The sequence below is a fragment of the Eschscholzia californica genome, unplaced genomic scaffold (genome assembly GCF_041429995.1).
Source record: "Eschscholzia californica isolate CP2 unplaced genomic scaffold, dmEscCali1.0.p SCAF_5, whole genome shotgun sequence".
Taxonomy (NCBI): Eukaryota; Viridiplantae; Streptophyta; class Magnoliopsida; order Ranunculales; family Papaveraceae; genus Eschscholzia; species Eschscholzia californica.
This window is the reverse complement of record NW_028238472.1, coordinates 227,280-244,375: the sequence shown is the minus strand read 5'-3', so window position 1 is coordinate 244,375 and position 17,096 is coordinate 227,280. Positions and strand designations below refer to the sequence as shown.

The following is a 17,096-nucleotide window of genomic DNA, read 5'->3' as shown; positions in this document are numbered from 1 at the left end:
TTAATGCTTCCCATTTTTATATATCCTTGTGGAGAAATTGTACATCTTTCTTCTTTTGTTGTTTTTCATTTTCACATTGAACTTTGTTTCATTTAATGGTGGGGATTTAAGGATAAAACTGTGGACTCATTAAAGGGATGGTGTGAGATCTTGGTAGAGAGATATGGACATTAAACAATTATGTATGGAATGATGAAAAGTTATGAGTAGTTTTTGTACCTCTTTGGGTTCAATGGTTCCTGTCCATGTGACAGACTATGCTTGGAAATATGTCTTTGTGTTTCAGTGGGACATTGCTATATTTTACTTGGACCACTCTACTCATTGCCATAGGCCGACACGTGATGGGCCCAACGATCAGACGTGTTGAATGTGCACAAACTTAATATAGTAGCAGAGCTAGGTCCACAAATGAGGCTCAACGGTCACATGTACTCCATGTGACGAGACAAAAATGAGTTTTCACTCTGATGTAGGGGGTGTCATACTGTAAAGGAGATGTGCCTATAAAGTATCCATTACTCTTGGGCTTTTAGTATGGGTCGGAGTAGGTTTTGGAATCGGGCAGGGTTGGGCTTCATGTTTGAACTAAGAAAGCGGGTAAGCGTTTTTCAGGTAAATCCCGATCCCGCCAACGAAATTTAAACAAGACCTTCGAGCTATTCATTAGTACTCCATCAAACCCTGGCATTCTAGGTTGGGCTTCGGGCTCAGTTACCCTTCGATCAGAGCTTCCAAGATCAATACGAACGAATTTATCAACCTAGAACACAAAGATGTTTTATAGGCACCAATTTAACGTAAACAAAATTATTAGTGGAGTTTATCAATCAAATCCACCATTTTTTTATGACTAGTAAATATGAGCTAGGACAACTGAAAGTCTTAGCCTGACTCGAGAGAGTATCCGAAATCAACGGCTTTGATTTGACGTTCACCTCCCTCTCTAGATTTGCGTATAAGATCTCGAGAAAATAATAGCCCTTCATTTCATTTTCTCCCCCCTAATCTGTCTACACATTTTATGGCTGTATCGTAACATAATTTGAATGCTTCAATACCTGTTTATGATGTACAAAGTAATGCTATTGCCATGGGGTGGTTAGTCTCTCTCTCTCTTCATTCTGTAAGAATCAAACCCAATATCTGATGCATCATGAACTAAAACCCTATGACTAATTCTCCTTGACCATATCTTCTTTCCTTTTAACTACCCCCCCCCCCCCCCCCCCCCCCCCAAAAGAACACATTCCTCTCATGAATAATACCAACCCCATCAACTTTCACCATTATTACTATAAAATCACTCATCTACACTATATTTTTCAATTACACTACTCATCAGGAATTAGAACCTTCAAAATGAACAATTACTTATCTTCATTTGCTCTCTTTACACTCTGTTTATCTCTCATATTCTCATGCATTACTAAGTTCACATTAACCCAAGCATGCTTTAATACGAGTGACGAAATCGGTAGTCATGGATTACAAATCAATGGGTACCAAAGTAGCTGCCCTGAAGCTGAATCTATCATCTTCTCATGGGTTGAAAAAGCAGTGGCAGATGAACCACGAATGGCAGCTTCGCTTCTTCGTCTTCATTTTCATGACTGCTTTGTCAATGTACATGAGTCATTAACTATACCCATACTTGTATACTTTTGCTTATTCACTTTTTTTTTTTTAAATCTTGAGACTTGATTAATGTATATCGGTTATCGGTTGGTTCAGGGTTGTGATGCTTCTGTCTTGTTAGACGATACACCGTTTTTCACAGGCGAAAAAACTGCAGGACCCAATTTGAATTCTCTGAGGGGGTTTGAAGTGATTGATGCTATCAAATGCGATCTTGAAACGATATGTCCTGAGACTGTTTCTTGTGCTGATATTCTTGCAACCGTGGCACGTGACTCTGTCGTTTTGGTATAAACAAATAGCGAACCTCAACTTATTTTACTACTAAGAATGTGCAATTAGTTGAATATTAATGGACTTATCTTGTGGCTTTGGATGTAGTCTGGTGGACCTAGTTGGGAAGTTGAGATGGGAAGGAGAGACAGCTTAACCGCTAGCAAAACCGACGCGAATAACAACCTTCCTGGCCCGAACTCGGACTTACAAACCCTAATTACCAAATTTCAGAATATCGGGCTTGACACTAATGACATGGTTGCTCTCTCAGGTAAATGTATCCTTTTCTCCACAGATTGTGGTTACTGTTAAGTTTGTGATCATTCAAATCAAAACCAATTAATGGTTATTACTATTTGTCTGTGTGGGACTATTTGCATCTTTACAAAAATGAATTTGCAGGTGGACATACCATTGGTAAAGCTCGATGCTCGACTTTCACCTCTAGACTGAAAAGCGATAGCAACTCTGGTGATATAATTCTCGACTTAGATTTTCAAGCATCTCTACAACAATTATGCTCTACCAATACAAACACAACGTTGACAGAGCTAGACTTAGTAACACCGGGAACGTTCGACAATCAATACTATATAAATCTGATATCCGGTGAAGCTCTCCTCCCATCTGATCAAGCTTTGGTGACTGAGAATAGTCCGACACTTGAAATCGTTGAAAACTATGCAGTAAATGCACCATTGTTCTTCGAAGACTTCAAGAAATCAATGATGAAAATGGGAAGTTCGAAGCCTCTTACTGGTAAAAATGGGGAGATTCGTCGTAGTTGTAGGATTGTTAATTAGTTAGTTTAACTATCGATGTCTCTGTAATCTAGTATGGACAATGATCATGCTTGTGTAAGTACCCTTTTAGGTACTATAATATCTACTCTCATATAGTAATGGTTGGGCTTTAACTAAGATGAGTAATGTTCGAATTTCGAGTCTAGAAATCAACCAAGTAGTAAATATTGGTGTTCTAAAACTCAATTAACAAACCCATGATATTTGAATCCAAATTTCAGCAAACAACATAAACCGAAAAACTCAAGCTCTTCCTGCAATTTTTTTGTGGGTCTTGTGAAATCAGGATCAATCAATTCAGGCAGACTCAATATTTAATCTAGCATAAACTGACCTATTCCAGTTCAACTTAGGTGATGTTTGTCTCTTTTTCAGTTCGTTTGAGTGGATCTCAAATCAACCATTCAAACGAGTTCAAACATCAAAAGTAAAAAAGGAAAAAGATACACTCTAGGATCTAACTCTCGTAAATTTGGATATTGAGTAAATTTCAGGTCTAACTTAGAAAAAGTCCTAAATGGTAGGAAATGCAAAACATGAATATCCCAAAATGGCAGTATAGTATAGAAATAGATACTTGGATTTGTCAGATAATATTTGATAGTCTCTCCAACATTTTGAGACTTTTAAGTCTTGTTTTTTGTGTTGGATATTTTCCCGCTTGGCTTCTTATATTAAATTCTAGCTTTTCTTTCTTATCAAACAAAAGGCTTGGGAAAGAAAATTTCTAAAATTAGATTTGTCTCTGTTAGGGTTTTCTCCCCTGAATCAAATTCTAAATTAAATTTTTTTTCCTAAAAGACGGGAAGCGATGAAAAGCTAGTGGGCGAGATGAAGAGTTAAGATAAAGACTTGATGTCAATACACATAATTATTTGTGTCTGGTGTTTTTTTTTTAACAAAACAATGTTCTAAACAGAGACGATAGAGTAACAAAAAATCTTGGCATGAAATGAGATCCAAGTATCCAACAACTCACACTCATCTTGTGTTTATCAAGATAAATTGCCGTGAATCCAACCGTCGGATTTTGGTTAACGCCAACTTTTTCAGTGCCGTGACATTTTCGGTCTCTAAGAAACATCAATCAACTAACCAAACATGTGATGAGGGGGCTAACTTGTCCAATGGATAATTTTAAGGAGGTCAGATAGAATCAACCATAGTCAATCGGGGGTAATAAAAGAGGAGTAGAACTTTATTTTTCCCAGTCTTATTTTCCACATACTCTTCTTCCCGCGCAGAGCTCGACTTTGACGGCAGAATCGATTTCGACGAAGAAGACGACTCCGTCTGTCTCTTCTCCAAGTGACTTCAAGGTAACTCTTTAGGGTTTTATATGTAAAGGGTTTGGTGTTGTCACTTTTGTTTTCGTATTAGTTTATCTAGGGTTTCTATATTACCGTCCATTTATCTAGGGTTGTTTTTTTCTTGTGAGGAAGATTATGAATGAAGGCTTAGAGTAGTTCTTTCACAATCAACTAGGGTTTCTCGTAGTTCTTCAGATTTTCATGAAGAAGATTACGAGTTGATGCGTACGAGTTGGAAAACTAGGAATGTAATTAGAAATTGGGGTTAAAATAGCAAAGAACCACCTGCTAGGTTTTTGTTTTCTTTCTTTCCAACTCCTTCTTCTTCTCCAGCAGCAGCCAGCAGGTATGTCTTCACTCTCTATTCAAACTTAATCATAGCCAGCAGTCCATTCTCTCTCTCTCTCTCTCTCTCTCTCTCTCTCTCTCTCTTTCTCGGTTAGAGAGAATTGAAGGTCGAATGAGGCATTTCTGGATGTCTTCAATGGTGGCCAGGGGGCATCCATTGTTGTTGCTGCTTAATTGTTGTTTGATTTGTTGTTAATTGTTGTTTGTATTGGTGTTAATCGTTGTTACAATCTATAATCTACAGGGGGCAATGGATATGGATTCTGATACAAATTCAATGACAGTTGAAGAACCAGTGCCCATGAAAATGGATTCTTCTACCACCCAAGTATATTCCTCTTTTCTCTACCATTTTCTCCTTCTCATTAAGTTGTGTTGATTTGGCTTTTCATTATATGAATTCAGAAGGAGGGTAAAGAAAAAGCAGATATTTCGGAGTCAATGGAGAAACTACAGATAGATGAATCTTCATCAGGGACTTTCAAGAAGAAACCAGTTATTATCATTGTAGTTGGGATGGCAGGCACGTACTCTTACAAATTTATCATTGTACTTCTTTTTTATTGTTTGTGTCAGTTTCGTTTTACAAGATGATTTTCTAAAATTTGCTTGGATTTTTGACTTATTTAGGTAGTGGTAAAACAACTTTTCTTCATCGTTTGGTTTGCCATACACAAGCTTCAAACATTCGAGGATATGTAGTTAATCTTGATCCAGCAGTTATGACCCTTCCTTATGGTGCGAATATCGATATACGAGATACTGTTCGATACAAGGAAGTTATGAAGCAGTTCAATCTTGGTCCTAATGGAGGAATCTTGACATCACTTAACTTGTTCGCAACAAAATTTGACGAGGTAAAGTAAAATCTGTACAAGCAGTCTGTATCTCATATTTTTTGGTGATATGTGCTTTGAAGCCTAACTTCTGGCCTCCATTTCTATTAGTATTAGGCATACCCATTTACTCATTAAACACTTTTAGAGATGTTGGAACTTAAGATAATTGTAGTTTTTTTTTTAAGCTAAGATAATTGTAGTTTTCGACATTTCACTCTTATCTTGGAACGAAATTTGGTTCGTTATAGTTTGGGAAGCAAGCAATACTTCATTCAAATTAGAAAATAACATTCCTATGTTAATCATGTAGTTCATGCACAACAATTGACAAAATAACTTGGAAATGTGCATTTTTTTTACCACAATTTTGTGGTTAAGTTTTATCAGAATGTTGTGTTTTTCAGGTTGTATCAGTTATTGAGAAGCGAGCGGATCAGCTAGATTATGTTTTTATCGATACTCCTGGTCAAATTGAGATATTTACTTGGTCAGCTTCAGGATCAATAATTACTGAAGCTCTTGCTTCGACTTTTCCCACTGTGGTTTGTTATGTGGTTGATACACCTCGTTCTGCTAGGCCGGCTACTTTCATGAGTAATATGCTTTATGCTTGTAGCATATTATACAAGACAAGGTTGCCACTTGTTTTAGCCTTCAACAAGATTGATGTGGCTAAACATGAGTTTGCTGTAGAGGTATTTTTTTTATTGATCGATCTTTTGTTGATTGTCGAATATTTAATCTGTGTTTTCCCATTCTAATATACATTGATCCAACAACAAGTTTGTCACTGACAAGAAATTTTAATTTTACATGTATAGTGGATGACTGATTTTGAGGCATTTCACACGGCACTTGACGAAGATAACTCATACACATCAACCCTAACGAGAAGTCTCTCACTAGCGCTCGATGAATTCTATAACAATCTCCGCTCGGTAGGCGTGTCTGCAGTGTCAGGTGCTGGAATGGATGCCTTCTTTAAGTCCATAGATGCAAGTGCCGACGAGTACATGGAAACCTACAAGTATTACTTCACTCTCTAAGAATTTTCTTACCCTACTTGGAGTAGTTTTTTTCACAATAGTTGCTTGAGTTGAACAATTTTTCTTTGTTTCTTTCAAATTTTTAACTTTGTGCGGTTCCAGGGCTGATCTTGATAAGAGACGGGCAGAGAAACAACGATTGGAAGATGAACGAAGAAGAAAAAGCATGGAGAAGCTGAGGAAAGACATGGAGAAATCTGGCGGAGAATCTGTGGTTTTAAGTACAGGTATGAAAAACAAGATGGACGAAGATGAGGAGGAAGATGACAAAGAAGACGAATACGAGATTGATATGGTAACAGAGGAAGACGATGGAGAAGACGATGGTGAGAACGAAGAAGTTATCGACTTCAAGTTTTAACAACCTCCTACAGTCTTTGACATGGCTTTTGGTTCAATATATATACAGACTGCATATCCTATCTTGGTAAATAGTTAGTTTCTTGTAAGGGTGAATTTTGGTATGTTTAAACTGGTGAAGTCATTTTGATTTGTTTGCTTTTTTAGTAGTAGATCCCAAAAGCATGGAAGAAAAAGAACAATTTGAGACTGATCTTTCCTCGTTAAATGTCATACAATTATGTTCACTTGCACTGCTATTTTTATGAGTAGTGCTAGAAGAGATTCAAAGTTGGAAGTCTATTCCTCTTTTTTCTTTTTTTCTTTTCTGAAAGGTCGAAATTTATTCTGGACCTACACAAAATTAGCTGTCTTGGTTTTATGTTAATTCACTCGTTCATTTTTGATGGACGGCTGATTTGTATTTAGAATTGTGGTAGTTATACTTTTGTAGTATTTTCTTTTTTTAATAATTCAATTTGGTTGTATTTAGTTTATAAGCCAAGATTGTGGATGCAATTATTATAGGTCAAAGTGAGTTTTCCTTGCGTATTTATGGGCCTAGGGCAAAGAAGGGGTTGCCGGTAATTTGCAGTTTAGCTGGCTTGTAGCTATTACTCTTAATTTTGACCCACCTCTCATTTACAGTCACAATAATATTATTATTAACACCACTTAAACTTTGTTTTAATCTTATTTCATCAAAAAAAAAAAAAAAAAAACTTTGTTTTAATCTTATACACTTAAATTTCGACACATTCGTTCCCAATTGACTCACGACCCTACAAAACTTCATTTCCATCACTATCTTTGACCTCCACTGCCATCATGATTCTCTCACTCCTCAACTCCATCATCACATTTTTCATCAACAATATATTCCTTACAAATAAATGAATAATAAAAGAAAAAATTTCAAATTTGTTCTCTAGATCTTCAAATTTGTTCACCTACCAGTCCCTCTTCCCTTTATCTATGCATTAATGTCTTAAAGGTAAACTTAAAATAAAAAGTAGAAAGTTTTGTGACGACGTAGAAAGCAGAGCTTTGTTGTATGAAAAATGTTGTTAGACGAAGAGAAGGTTGTGTTAGAGAGAATCGTATTTCTTTGTTGGAATTGAGAGAAAGAAAGAAAAGCATGATAGTGGTAGTCCTTGGTTTTAATAGTGGATTGATGGTGTGAGCAAAAATTGACTTTGATCAAATTTATTTATTTATTTTTAAAATAAAATGAGGATTGAATGAAGTATGTAGCTAGAAATGTATATCCAAATAGGCAAGCTTTATTAAACTCGACCATTCATGATTCATGTGTGGCTTCTCTCTCTCTCTTTCTCTTCTTCTTCTATCTCTAAATTTGTCATCCCATGTGTAATCAAGAGATACACGTGATATGCCGCAGACTTTTTAATACTCCAAGTCTCCAACTAATAAAGCTTCTCTCTTTCTATACCCTAACCTAACCCCTCCCTCCTCATACTTGACGGTTCTAACATTCTCATACAGTATGTAACATTGTGGGTCTTAATCACCTACGTTAGTAGACGTCGTCTTCTTCATAAATTTGTCTAAACAAATACAGCTACCTTCTTTCATTAACCAGTGGGACCCATAATTAGTAGAGTGATTAGTGGCTTAAACCACCACCACCGACGAAGTAACTACTTAAAGGATGCTCCTTCACAATACGAATATCCAAACCAAATCCCAAAGCAAACAATTTTTCACCTTCTCCTCCCACCCTCTACCCCACCATCTTCTCTCTCTCTATATACATCAGCAGTGTGGTGGGGGGTAAGTTGATTGAAATTGCTTCCTTGGAAACTCTCAAAGGTTTCATTCATCTCTCCTCTTTTTATACAGTATCTCTTATTTGGTGAATTCCCATTTTCCCATGGACTCTCTCAATAGCTAGCTAGCTAGCTATTCCCATCTGCTTTGGATCTAGGGCCTTTTATTCTTTCCTTCCTTTTAAGCAATTTTAAACCAAAGGGTATTGTTCAATTTTCATGGGTTTCAAGACACTATGATATCTGAAATGCTTTTCATCTCATCATGTTCATATCACAAAATTGAAGATTTGTTTCAATGGGTTGAGTCTAAAAATTGATTTTTTTTGGTTTTTAGTTCTTAAAAATTGAAGTTTTTTTTTTTTGGGTTTTTAGTTACTTAAGAGTGAGTATCCAAAGATTTGATTTTGTTATGGATGAAACGGGTATTAGAGAAAAGGAAGTAGTGATTGATCTTGAAAATGGTGGAACTACTAGTGAAGAAGAAGAAGAAATTGGGAATAAGGAATCAATTTCAATCTTGGGTCAGATTTGGAGTGGGTTTTTGAGTGATAATGGATCAGTCAAAGGTGTAAAAAATGGTGGGATAAGTTCAAATTGTCCTGAAAATACAGAGGTATTGATAGAGAAAAAATCTCAAGGAGAGGAATCAGTAAGGATGAAGAAACCAGACAAGGAAAGTGGGAAAAAAAATAATTCTTCTAGGGTTTCATCGAAACCACCTCGACCTCCAAGAGGACCATCACTAGATGCTGCTGATCAGAAGCTGATAAGAGAGATTGCTGCTCTCGCTATGTTGAAACGGGCGAGGATCGAACGAATGAAAGCGCAGAAGAAATTGAAAGCAGCAAAAGTTGCATCATCTAATAGTAATCTTTGTGCTATGATTATCACTTTTATCTTCTGCCTAGTACTAATCTTTCAAGGTAAAATTTCTATTAGAATGTGAATTTATAATGTCATTACTTTTACCTCTTGTTTAGCCATATTATATATCATGATATATGTCACTAGAAACTAGTTCATTGATCGGTCCGATACAATCTTAGGTATAAATACAAGTGCGAATTAGAACTATTTGATGTGATAGTCCCATATCGCTCACAAAAGTGTCCAGAGTCCAGGCTGTAAGTGCACGCTCAAGCTTAGTAAGTACCGAGACCTTTTGGGGGGTTCGCGGAGCCTTCGCCGAGAACAAAACCCGGTATCTTAGTGAGGTGGTAAAAGCGGGGACAATATTGGCAACTGCTAAGGCTTGGGGCGGCACATTTGCGATGATTTTTACTGATTATACTTTCTACAAAGTAGAGATAGTGTAGTACTTAATGTGCTTGTTTTTTTATGCAGGAATGTCGTCTAAAGGTCGTCCTCATATGAGCTTACAAGGATCTCCTCAATCAGCAGTAGGAATGAGAGGAAGCTCGATTTCGATTCAGTATTACAATAAAAAATCTGCAGATAGAACTGATAAATCTGACTCTCTGTCTCCCAGGTATGTGAACTTTTTTCGGTTTGGTTTAATAGTTACTTGTTCTTGCTGGGGGTATACATTGTTTGGTTACACTTGCCGTTTTCGCTGTATATATGGTTTGTGTGCTAAGAGGGAACCCGTTTTTTATCACAATTTTGACGAATTATCTTCGATGAAACTTTAGTTTCAGAACCTTTTTACTTACCACTAAGTGCAACAATTCATTAAGACATTTGTGCATTTGATTTGGCTATTATAATCTAGAGGTTTGCTTTTTTATTAGGGCTCTTATTCCATGATGTTGCAGCTTGTTAGAACAGGTATATGGATCTGCTCCTCACGAAGATGCAGGGAGTAAAGAGGCAGGGTGATTGAGAGAGTATTGCCACGGTACAAGAGAGGAAAGTAACAGAAGAACCACTTGTGTGATCTTCGAGCGAGTTCGAGAGAAATCCCGTAACAGCTCGTTTTAGAGATCTTTGGTCCTGTTAGTTGTGTGTGTACATATGGGTGAGGAGGGCTAGAATGACCCAGCATATAAAGGCTCCCGAGAGAGGGAGCCTAGGCTCTTGTACAACTTGAAATATTGATCAATAATTTATTGAACTCAGGGATGTTAAACTTTTGATAGCGATATATTTCGTGTTTACTACTAAAAACACTTTTTGAGATATTGATCCATTTCTATACTCCCCACTCGGATCTACTTACTCTTTTCATTATATGCCGGTTTTCATAGTGTCGGTGGCGTAAGCAGGAAGTGTGAAATATATAAGGTGTCGGTGGTTTTCAAAGTTCATAATACTGCCAATACCAACTAATATATTTGCCTCTTTTTAGAAGTGAATAAAAGTTATGGTGCTCTCACACTGACATAATACTCTAACCAGGTCCACCATTATAAGCAAAAAACTTTGTTCGAATGGTAATTCAAAATAAATTGAAAATAAACTCGACAAAAGTTTTAGAGTATTAGCAAAAACCGAAGGCACGCCCAAAAGGTTCTTAGGGTTGACTGCAGTGCATTGATTCTAGTAGCTACCGATCATAAAGATTCGGGTTTCAGCACCATAAGATTTGTGGTTAAGAGTATGGATGTCGGATTAAGCTTTCAAAGGCTCAGCTCGAGGTCTCCAGAGTCCTAGCCTGTACTTATGGGTGTACTTCAAAATCAGCTTTCTCTGCATCACCAAAGAAATACATATATTAGGTTCAATCTTTAGAAGCTACTAATACTTGAAAAGCAAGAAACTATTGATTATGTAATGTTCAAGCGAAGAAGGTTTATTACACGGATCAACAAATTCAAGATGTTGCCACGATTATTTATAGTTAAAGGAGACTGATAAATATAATCAGAAGATTGTTCAAACAAAATTAACAGATGGAAATTTATGATACCCTTTCTTTTGAAAACAACAAGAGAACAACTATCAATAATAATCAAGATAACATGGCTTGTTGGAGAGAAACATTTATTCGTTACTTTCAAAAGATAGAGAGCAACTAGAGTTCTTAACAACTGTACGATGATAGTTTAAAATACGAATACAGGACACAAGCTAGAGACTTTAACAGGACACAAGCTAGAGACTTTAAACCAACAATTCGTAGAAACACACAACATGGGACATACATAGGTCATGACAAATTACACAAACTGATCACTATTTCGTAAAATGGCAATCAAGATTACAGGCCACATCAAGTTTATTACTCCGTCTCTAATATAATAACAGTGTAGGTCTATAACTCAAGTTGGTTTCAAAGATGAACCTTTCCTAATTATTGCATTCAACTTCGAACTATCATTCAAATTCAAAAATACACTCGTTTACATAACAAGAAACGAAAATCTATTGGTATCTAGACTATCATCGAAGTAAAGTACTGAATTGTAATAGTCCCACATCGCTTTTGGAGAGTGTTAAAGCCTGGGCTATAGGTGGATGCTCCAGCTTAGTAAGTGTGGAGACATTTTGGGTGGGCTCGTGGAGCCTTCGTCAAGGACGAAACCCAGTAGTAGTAGTGCTTGGAATCAGGGTGTCGAGAGCAGGGACAATATCGATAACGTGTAATTATGTGAATCTTTTATTTTGGGTATTAAATTAGGGCAATTATTCTATATGGTGGTGAAGAAATAATGAAATTGAAAGAAAGGGGAAAGGGGGGGAAAGGAATGAATGAGTATTTACGTGTTTGCAAGGAATTCCAAGTTTCTTAAGCTTGAGAGTACGAGTAAGAAGCAATTTCTGAAAATCACCAATCATCTCCGTTTCGAGTTTGGATACGTGGGTTTCAACCCCTTTCCCTACTCCATTCAGAAATTCTGGTATTCCTACCTTCACTGCCAAAAATCAATCACTTCAATCTTAAAAGAAAAAAAAAACCCTAAAAACAATTTGAAACTTTACAAACAAAAAAAAACCCTAAGAAAAGGTTGAAACTTTACCTACGTATTGAGGTGCTGATTTAGAAAATGATCTCGATAAATATCGTTCTGAGATTATCTGCTTCCAGGTTCTCATCATCATCATCATCATCGCCATTGGGCAACTTGCTAGGTTCTGTCGTCCTGAGATTAGTGTCTACACTCTAATAATACTCTCTCTACTCAGGGAAGTTTTAAAGGAAGCGTCCCCACACAAAATAGGCACTCTCCACATTATAAAATCCGTCCAGTCGAGTTGATTTGGTTACAAAATTGGCTTGATGTACAACGACACCAAAGGACTTTTTTTTTTTTTTTGAACAGACAGGAAAGGACTTGAGAAGTACTATCGCATATTACTCAAACCATCATACTCCAGCCAATATTTGTTACATAGTTCGTCCAAAATCCATCGACTTGGACACGCCTACAACTAAATTCAGTCGAACTAGATTTACCAAGTCAAAATAGGTGGTGGGGACGACGATAACACTTATGAGAGGCGTCTTTAAAACTTCCCCATGTACTTATCGTCTACCTTCAAATTGTTAAGGCAATAACATCTATGTTTGAAAGCATCACAGTGCGAGTGTTTGCTTGTTTGTCTCGATATTTTGAAGATTTCAAAAGAATAAAGTTTGATATAGTAAGATTGAGGCAGGGTATCCAAAGAGGAGAAACAAACATGTTACCTTGAGTTGAAATTAGCTTTAGAAGTTTTAGAATTGGATGAATCAATTCCCTTAAAATTTCATAGTGAAAATGGTTTCCCCCTAAAAAGTGTTGTAGTTATCGACATGGGTGGAGCTACATGGAGACTAACCCCGGTTGTAGTCAGAGTTAGTTTTTGAATGTCTATATTAGAATGTGGTGTTTGTCAAGAAAACAACCAGGGTAAGTTTTCTAATGTCTATATTAGAAGGTAGTAGTTGTCGAAGAAAGTTGATTAGCCCAATTGGTCCTGGCTTTGGATGTGCGCGTCCTCCAGTTTTTTACTTTTACAGGCTAGGCGGGCCTAGGTTTGGATCCTGGCTCCGTCCTTGGTTATCGAGTAACTACTCACAAATACTTTCTTCTCTATGAAGAATTCCTAAAATAAACCAAAAATCTTCATATTTAAGCCATTCGCCCATCAACTCCTTTCAACTATAATTTTTCAAATTTTGGTGAACATAAAAAATAAACATTGGAAATCTGGATTGAAAAACCTTAGTTTTGTAATAGTGCGAGTTTCTTTTTTTTCATCTGTGCCACAATTAGCTCTAACAACAGATCTTGTACAAAATCAATTAAGTATTTGTTTTTCTCTAGGTGTGAAAGACAACTAGTTTTCATAACATTTTTGCCACTCTCGTCTGAATGGCCAATTCATGTTGATATCTAGTGCATTTGAGTCAGACTGTTCAAATTCAGACTAAAAAAAACATACCTCAAACTGCTTCCTGAAATCTGCTTCAAAATTATTTTTGTACCAAAAACTTTCTATTCTAATAGGAATAAAAGCATGTCTTTAAATATTTCCCAACACAAGTCTTGCTAACAGAGAGTTATTGTCTACCACTAAAAGAAGACAAAAAGAAGCAAGACTTTCAAGGTTCTAACTGGAAGCTTTAATTGAGTTTTGCAGTCGATGCTATATCAGAGCGTCCACCAGTCATTCTCTCTCCATGCTCTCCACGTTCGCCTGTAATTGCATATCCACAAATAAGATAAGTTTTATACTCATAAGTAATTTGGGTCTTGACACAAAATTTGATTCTCAAATAGAAAATTATCCTCCTTGAAATAGAAATAGTTGACATTAAAACGAACAAAAAAATCATCTAGAAGGATAAAAATGCATACCCGTGCGAACTCTTATTACATCCGAAACAGGCACCACTGCAAAACAATGAATTCATGTCACATCTTGAAGTCATCGAAGATCCATGAATATCAAATAATTACAATTTTGATTTTGTTCACTCGGATAGATAACAACACATTCATAAAGGGAGAAACTTGATTAACAGTTTTAGAAATGATAATCATATAAAAAATTGGCATTTATTCAACTGATTGGCTTTCCGAGCTTATCTTCAACATTACTAATTAGCTAACGTTCTCGACCACATATAAATATTCTTTTGTGCGGTGTGCATGGAGATGACATAGGCCGATGATTAGCTCGTCATTCATATAAAAGTTCAATAAAGTATGGTTCAAAATTTCCATCTGGGACTTTTCCAATGAAAAAGCCATGCACTTAAACGGCAAAACCGTTAGGAGAATAGAGGCCAACATGATGTTGGGTACCTAGACGCTAAAGGTACCAGACTAAGGAGAGATCTCGGCAAGTCATTATCGACGGCTTCTTCTTGGTATTTAAGAATTAGTGAATTACTGAACTAAGCATTTAAGCTAATAAAGCTTGGACTGCAATTTGCTACACCTATAGCTCTTCTGAACGACCCTTCAATGTCGATAGTTTCTCCCTAGATAGATGGTTTCTAGAGGAAGAAACCCTAATTTATAATACTTCCTTAGGGTAAGGCATTAAAACTTACAAAATATCTTGCCATCACCAATCTCTCCGGTTCTTGCTTCCTCGATTATTTTGGCAATTACTTCTTCAACCTAGAAAACATCAAAATGGACAAGTTATAATCTCATAGACGTGATAGTGTCGATGTCAATAGCATCGTTACCATAAATAGTTCACGAAAAACCCTATGAAATTCCTCTCCGGAATGATAAGTACCTGAGCCTTGCTCACAACAGTCTCTAGTTTTACTTTAGCTACAAACATGTCTTCAGAAAATTCAGATCCTACAGCAAGAAAAGTGAAAACAAAATTAGAGACAAGTTTGACTCTACCTAATCAAAGGCTGACTTTCGGCATTCGGGTTGCTTTTCATGGATAAACATACTCTCTATTTTTGCAATTTTCGTTTGAAAGTTGTTTGACAAAAATGTAACAAGAGACTTCATAAGCCACTGCTTCCAAAAACCGGTCTCAGTAAGCAACTCATAATAGGATTCCCTCAAAGCTGCTTTGTTTCAAAGACGATTGTCTGAAAACGTAAGGTAGAGCTTTAAAATACTTTAAGAAAACTCGCATCAATATCAACCAAACCGAGTAAATAAAAGGGTTGTCACCATTAAGGAAGACGACAACTACAAAATCGTGATCTTATCCTTTCCCTCTTTAGCGTAGGAAAACGCAAGTGCCGCCATAAAAATATATAAACTTCTTATATTGGATAAACACATTGAAGTCGAAGTACTTGAAGGGAAATCTAAATTAAGTTAAAGAGAATGATCAGTTACCAGCTTGCCTTTCTGTCGATCCACCCTGAGCACCGAAGCCACGAACATCAGAAATCGTCACACCACGTATACCCATCTTCAACAAACCCTTCATATATTACAAAAGCAAACATGCAATTTCAGAAGAAGAGAGTTTTTTTCTTCATAACTTAGCTAAAAATGTGGGTAAATTTTCCTAGTATATATGCATTTCAAACCAATTTCTTTCATTATCATCACCATTTTCAGTCAAAACTAAATGACAGTTGAATACACCATTAACCATAATCAGGAAGCTTGGCTTGATTAACCTTGATTATGAACTAAACAAACAAAATTAAGTTATAAACTGTAAAATAAGAACTTCCATTACCGATGAAACTTGAGCAACTCGCCATGGCCTAGATTGGTTCCATTTCACCAACCAAAAATGAAATGATTAGAAATTTAGACAAAACCCATTTCAGATAAAGAGATTCTAAGAATACCCACAATGAAATTAATGAAATCTAAATAATAGTCAAACCCTAGAAGAGATTGATCCATGCACCTCAAAATCGCTTCAATTTTGTAAAATTGAGAGTCCGGAATGTAATCTATCAAGAGAAAGAAAGCAAACCCATAAATTAAATCGATCAACCAAAATGATTATTTAGGAGTGAGAGATGAAAACAGGTTGGATTGTACCTGGGACGCTCTGTGCTTTTACAACAGGAAGAATGGAAGCATTTCCGAACTGTTTTAGGCTTAAATTAAATTGTGAAACTTGAGATTTCTTGAGTATGGAAGAAGAACCAGTAGAGTTGAGATTAAACAGAGGGGAGTCGGTAAAATGTGAAATTGAGTGAAGAAGAAGAAGTGATTGTGATCCAGCGATGGAAGCCATGCTTGAACCAGATAGATAGATAGTGTTTACTACTAGACGTTGTTATGATTGTCTTTGTCTGAGAATTTGGGCGTTCCTCACTTTTTAACAAGTGAAGGTATTGGGGTGCCCAGGTATAAACAGGTCCAGTATAGCTGCTATAGGCAGACCATCTTTACCCACAAAAGATGCAACTTGTTTCATTTTTGACATGGACTAGAGGAGAGTAATTACAAGACATTATAGGTCATCTTAAAGGGCTAAAGTTCATCTAGTGATTCTAATCCATCTTTATCTTTGTTTATAACAAAGTTGAGTAAATCTCATATTTCTACTTCCACAGAGTTAAACCGGGAGCCTAAGAGTTGCGGAGTGAGTGTCCAATTACTAGAACAAGAAATGATGTACAAAACTTGTCGTATAATACCTTTATTAGTTGTACACAAAAACAGACAATAGTACTTTTTTTTTGAAGTGCTACTAATAGACATCTCCGGTCTAGTGGTTGACATGTTCCTCTTTAAGTCACATGTATAACCGAGTCATGAAAAGTTCATGTGTTATGGCTTTTAAATTTGAAGAAAATTTTGTGGGAATTGCATGAGTCCATTTAAAATGACAGTTTGATCGAGTCCGTAGTTTCTCCTTTGAA

The 17,096-nt window shown here is 36.4% G+C and overlaps 5 protein-coding genes across 9 annotated transcripts; 3 read left to right on the top strand and 2 right to left on the bottom strand.

Moving 5' to 3' along the window:
- The first annotated feature begins 1,179 nt into the window (after positions 1-1,179).
- Positions 1,180-2,834, top strand: LOC147535866 (peroxidase superfamily protein). The gene is made up of 4 exons (XM_086641631.1): positions 1,180-1,626; positions 1,735-1,926; positions 2,020-2,185; positions 2,317-2,834. The coding sequence occupies exons 1-4, from the start codon at positions 1,258-1,260 to the stop codon at positions 2,715-2,717; spliced, it is 1,128 nt and encodes a 375-aa protein (XP_086497757.1). The 5' UTR covers positions 1,180-1,257; the 3' UTR covers positions 2,718-2,834.
- Positions 2,835-3,594: 760 nt separating this feature from the next.
- LOC147535865 (GPN-loop GTPase QQT2-like) lies at positions 3,595-6,853 on the top strand. Of its 4 annotated transcripts, none has more exons than XM_086641177.1 (8): positions 3,927-4,036; positions 4,203-4,373; positions 4,620-4,703; positions 4,781-4,898; positions 5,006-5,232; positions 5,619-5,909; positions 6,036-6,241; positions 6,363-6,853. In XM_086641177.1, exons 3-8 carry the CDS (start codon positions 4,626-4,628, stop codon positions 6,619-6,621), a joined length of 1,179 nt encoding a protein of 392 aa, XP_086497303.1. In that variant the 5' UTR covers positions 3,927-4,036; positions 4,203-4,373; positions 4,620-4,625; the 3' UTR covers positions 6,622-6,853. The 4 variants fall into 4 exon arrangements, with proteins under 4 accessions (XP_086497301.1, XP_086497303.1, XP_086497302.1 ...); XM_086641176.1 differs by having other exon boundaries at positions 4,160-4,373; XM_086641175.1 differs by lacking the exon at positions 4,203-4,373 and having other exon boundaries at positions 3,595-4,036.
- Positions 6,854-8,292: 1,439 nt separating this feature from the next.
- On the top strand, positions 8,293-10,519 carry LOC147535864 (uncharacterized). Its single transcript, XM_086641627.1, has 3 exons — positions 8,293-9,315; positions 9,737-9,881; positions 10,168-10,519. Exons 1-3 carry the CDS (start codon positions 8,802-8,804, stop codon positions 10,229-10,231), a joined length of 723 nt encoding a protein of 240 aa, XP_086497753.1. The 5' UTR covers positions 8,293-8,801; the 3' UTR covers positions 10,232-10,519.
- Positions 10,520-10,659: 140 nt separating this feature from the next.
- On the bottom strand, positions 10,660-12,648 carry LOC147535863 (uncharacterized). 2 transcript variants are annotated; one of them, XM_086641628.1, is made up of 3 exons: positions 12,313-12,648; positions 12,056-12,207; positions 10,660-11,041 (listed from the first exon to the last, which is right to left on the bottom strand). In XM_086641628.1, the coding sequence occupies exons 1-3, from the start codon at positions 12,407-12,409 to the stop codon at positions 10,964-10,966; spliced, it is 327 nt and encodes a 108-aa protein (XP_086497754.1). In that variant the 5' UTR covers positions 12,410-12,648; the 3' UTR covers positions 10,660-10,963. The 2 variants fall into 2 exon arrangements, with proteins under 2 accessions (XP_086497754.1, XP_086497755.1); XM_086641629.1 differs by having other exon boundaries at positions 12,056-12,202; positions 12,317-12,545.
- Positions 12,649-13,754: 1,106 nt separating this feature from the next.
- On the bottom strand, positions 13,755-16,662 carry GLB1 (nitrogen regulatory P-II-like protein). Its single transcript, XM_086643279.1, has 8 exons — positions 16,267-16,662; positions 16,130-16,175; positions 15,953-15,980; positions 15,601-15,688; positions 15,032-15,099; positions 14,838-14,907; positions 14,137-14,172; positions 13,755-13,975 (listed from the first exon to the last, which is right to left on the bottom strand). Exons 1-8 carry the CDS (start codon positions 16,463-16,465, stop codon positions 13,902-13,904), a joined length of 609 nt encoding a protein of 202 aa, XP_086499405.1. The 5' UTR covers positions 16,466-16,662; the 3' UTR covers positions 13,755-13,901.
- Between the last annotated feature and the right edge of the window lie 434 nt (positions 16,663-17,096).

Bases quoted from the DNA above. Each gene is read 5' to 3' on its own strand.
- LOC147535866 (XM_086641631.1), top strand. From the start codon at position 1,258: ATGAATAATACCAACCCCATCAACTTTCACCATTATTACTATAAAATC. The intron at 1,927-2,019 runs GTATAAACAAAT...CTTTGGATGTAG, and splicing joins CACGTGACTCTGTCGTTTTG to TCTGGTGGACCTAGTTGGGA. The intron at 2,186-2,316 runs GTAAATGTATCC...ATGAATTTGCAG, and splicing joins TGACATGGTTGCTCTCTCAG to GTGGACATACCATTGGTAAA.
- LOC147535865 (XM_086641175.1), top strand. From the start codon at position 4,626: ATGGATATGGATTCTGATACAAATTCAATGACAGTTGAAGAACCAGTG. The intron at 4,704-4,780 runs GTATATTCCTCT...ATATGAATTCAG, and splicing joins TGGATTCTTCTACCACCCAA to AAGGAGGGTAAAGAAAAAGC. The intron at 5,233-5,618 runs GTAAAGTAAAAT...TGTGTTTTTCAG, and splicing joins TCGCAACAAAATTTGACGAG to GTTGTATCAGTTATTGAGAA.
- LOC147535864 (XM_086641627.1), top strand. From the start codon at position 8,802: ATGGATGAAACGGGTATTAGAGAAAAGGAAGTAGTGATTGATCTTGAA. The intron at 9,316-9,736 runs GTAAAATTTCTA...TTTTTTATGCAG, and splicing joins CCTAGTACTAATCTTTCAAG to GAATGTCGTCTAAAGGTCGT. The intron at 9,882-10,167 runs GTATGTGAACTT...ATGATGTTGCAG, and splicing joins TCTGACTCTCTGTCTCCCAG to CTTGTTAGAACAGGTATATG.
- LOC147535863 (XM_086641628.1), bottom strand. From the start codon at position 12,409: ATGGCGATGATGATGATGATGATGAGAACCTGGAAGCAGATAATCTCA. The intron at 12,208-12,312 runs GTAAAGTTTCAA...GATTTTTGGCAG, and splicing joins ATCAGCACCTCAATACGTAG to TGAAGGTAGGAATACCAGAA. The intron at 11,042-12,055 runs GTAAATACTCAT...TTGGTGATGCAG, and splicing joins TTGGAATTCCTTGCAAACAC to AGAAAGCTGATTTTGAAGTA.
- GLB1 (XM_086643279.1), bottom strand. From the start codon at position 16,465: ATGGCTTCCATCGCTGGATCACAATCACTTCTTCTTCTTCACTCAATT. The intron at 15,689-15,952 runs GTAATGGAAGTT...TAATATATGAAG, and splicing joins GAGTTGCTCAAGTTTCATCG to GGTTTGTTGAAGATGGGTAT. The intron at 15,100-15,600 runs GTAACTGATCAT...TTCTTGCTGTAG, and splicing joins ATCGACAGAAAGGCAAGCTG to GATCTGAATTTTCTGAAGAC.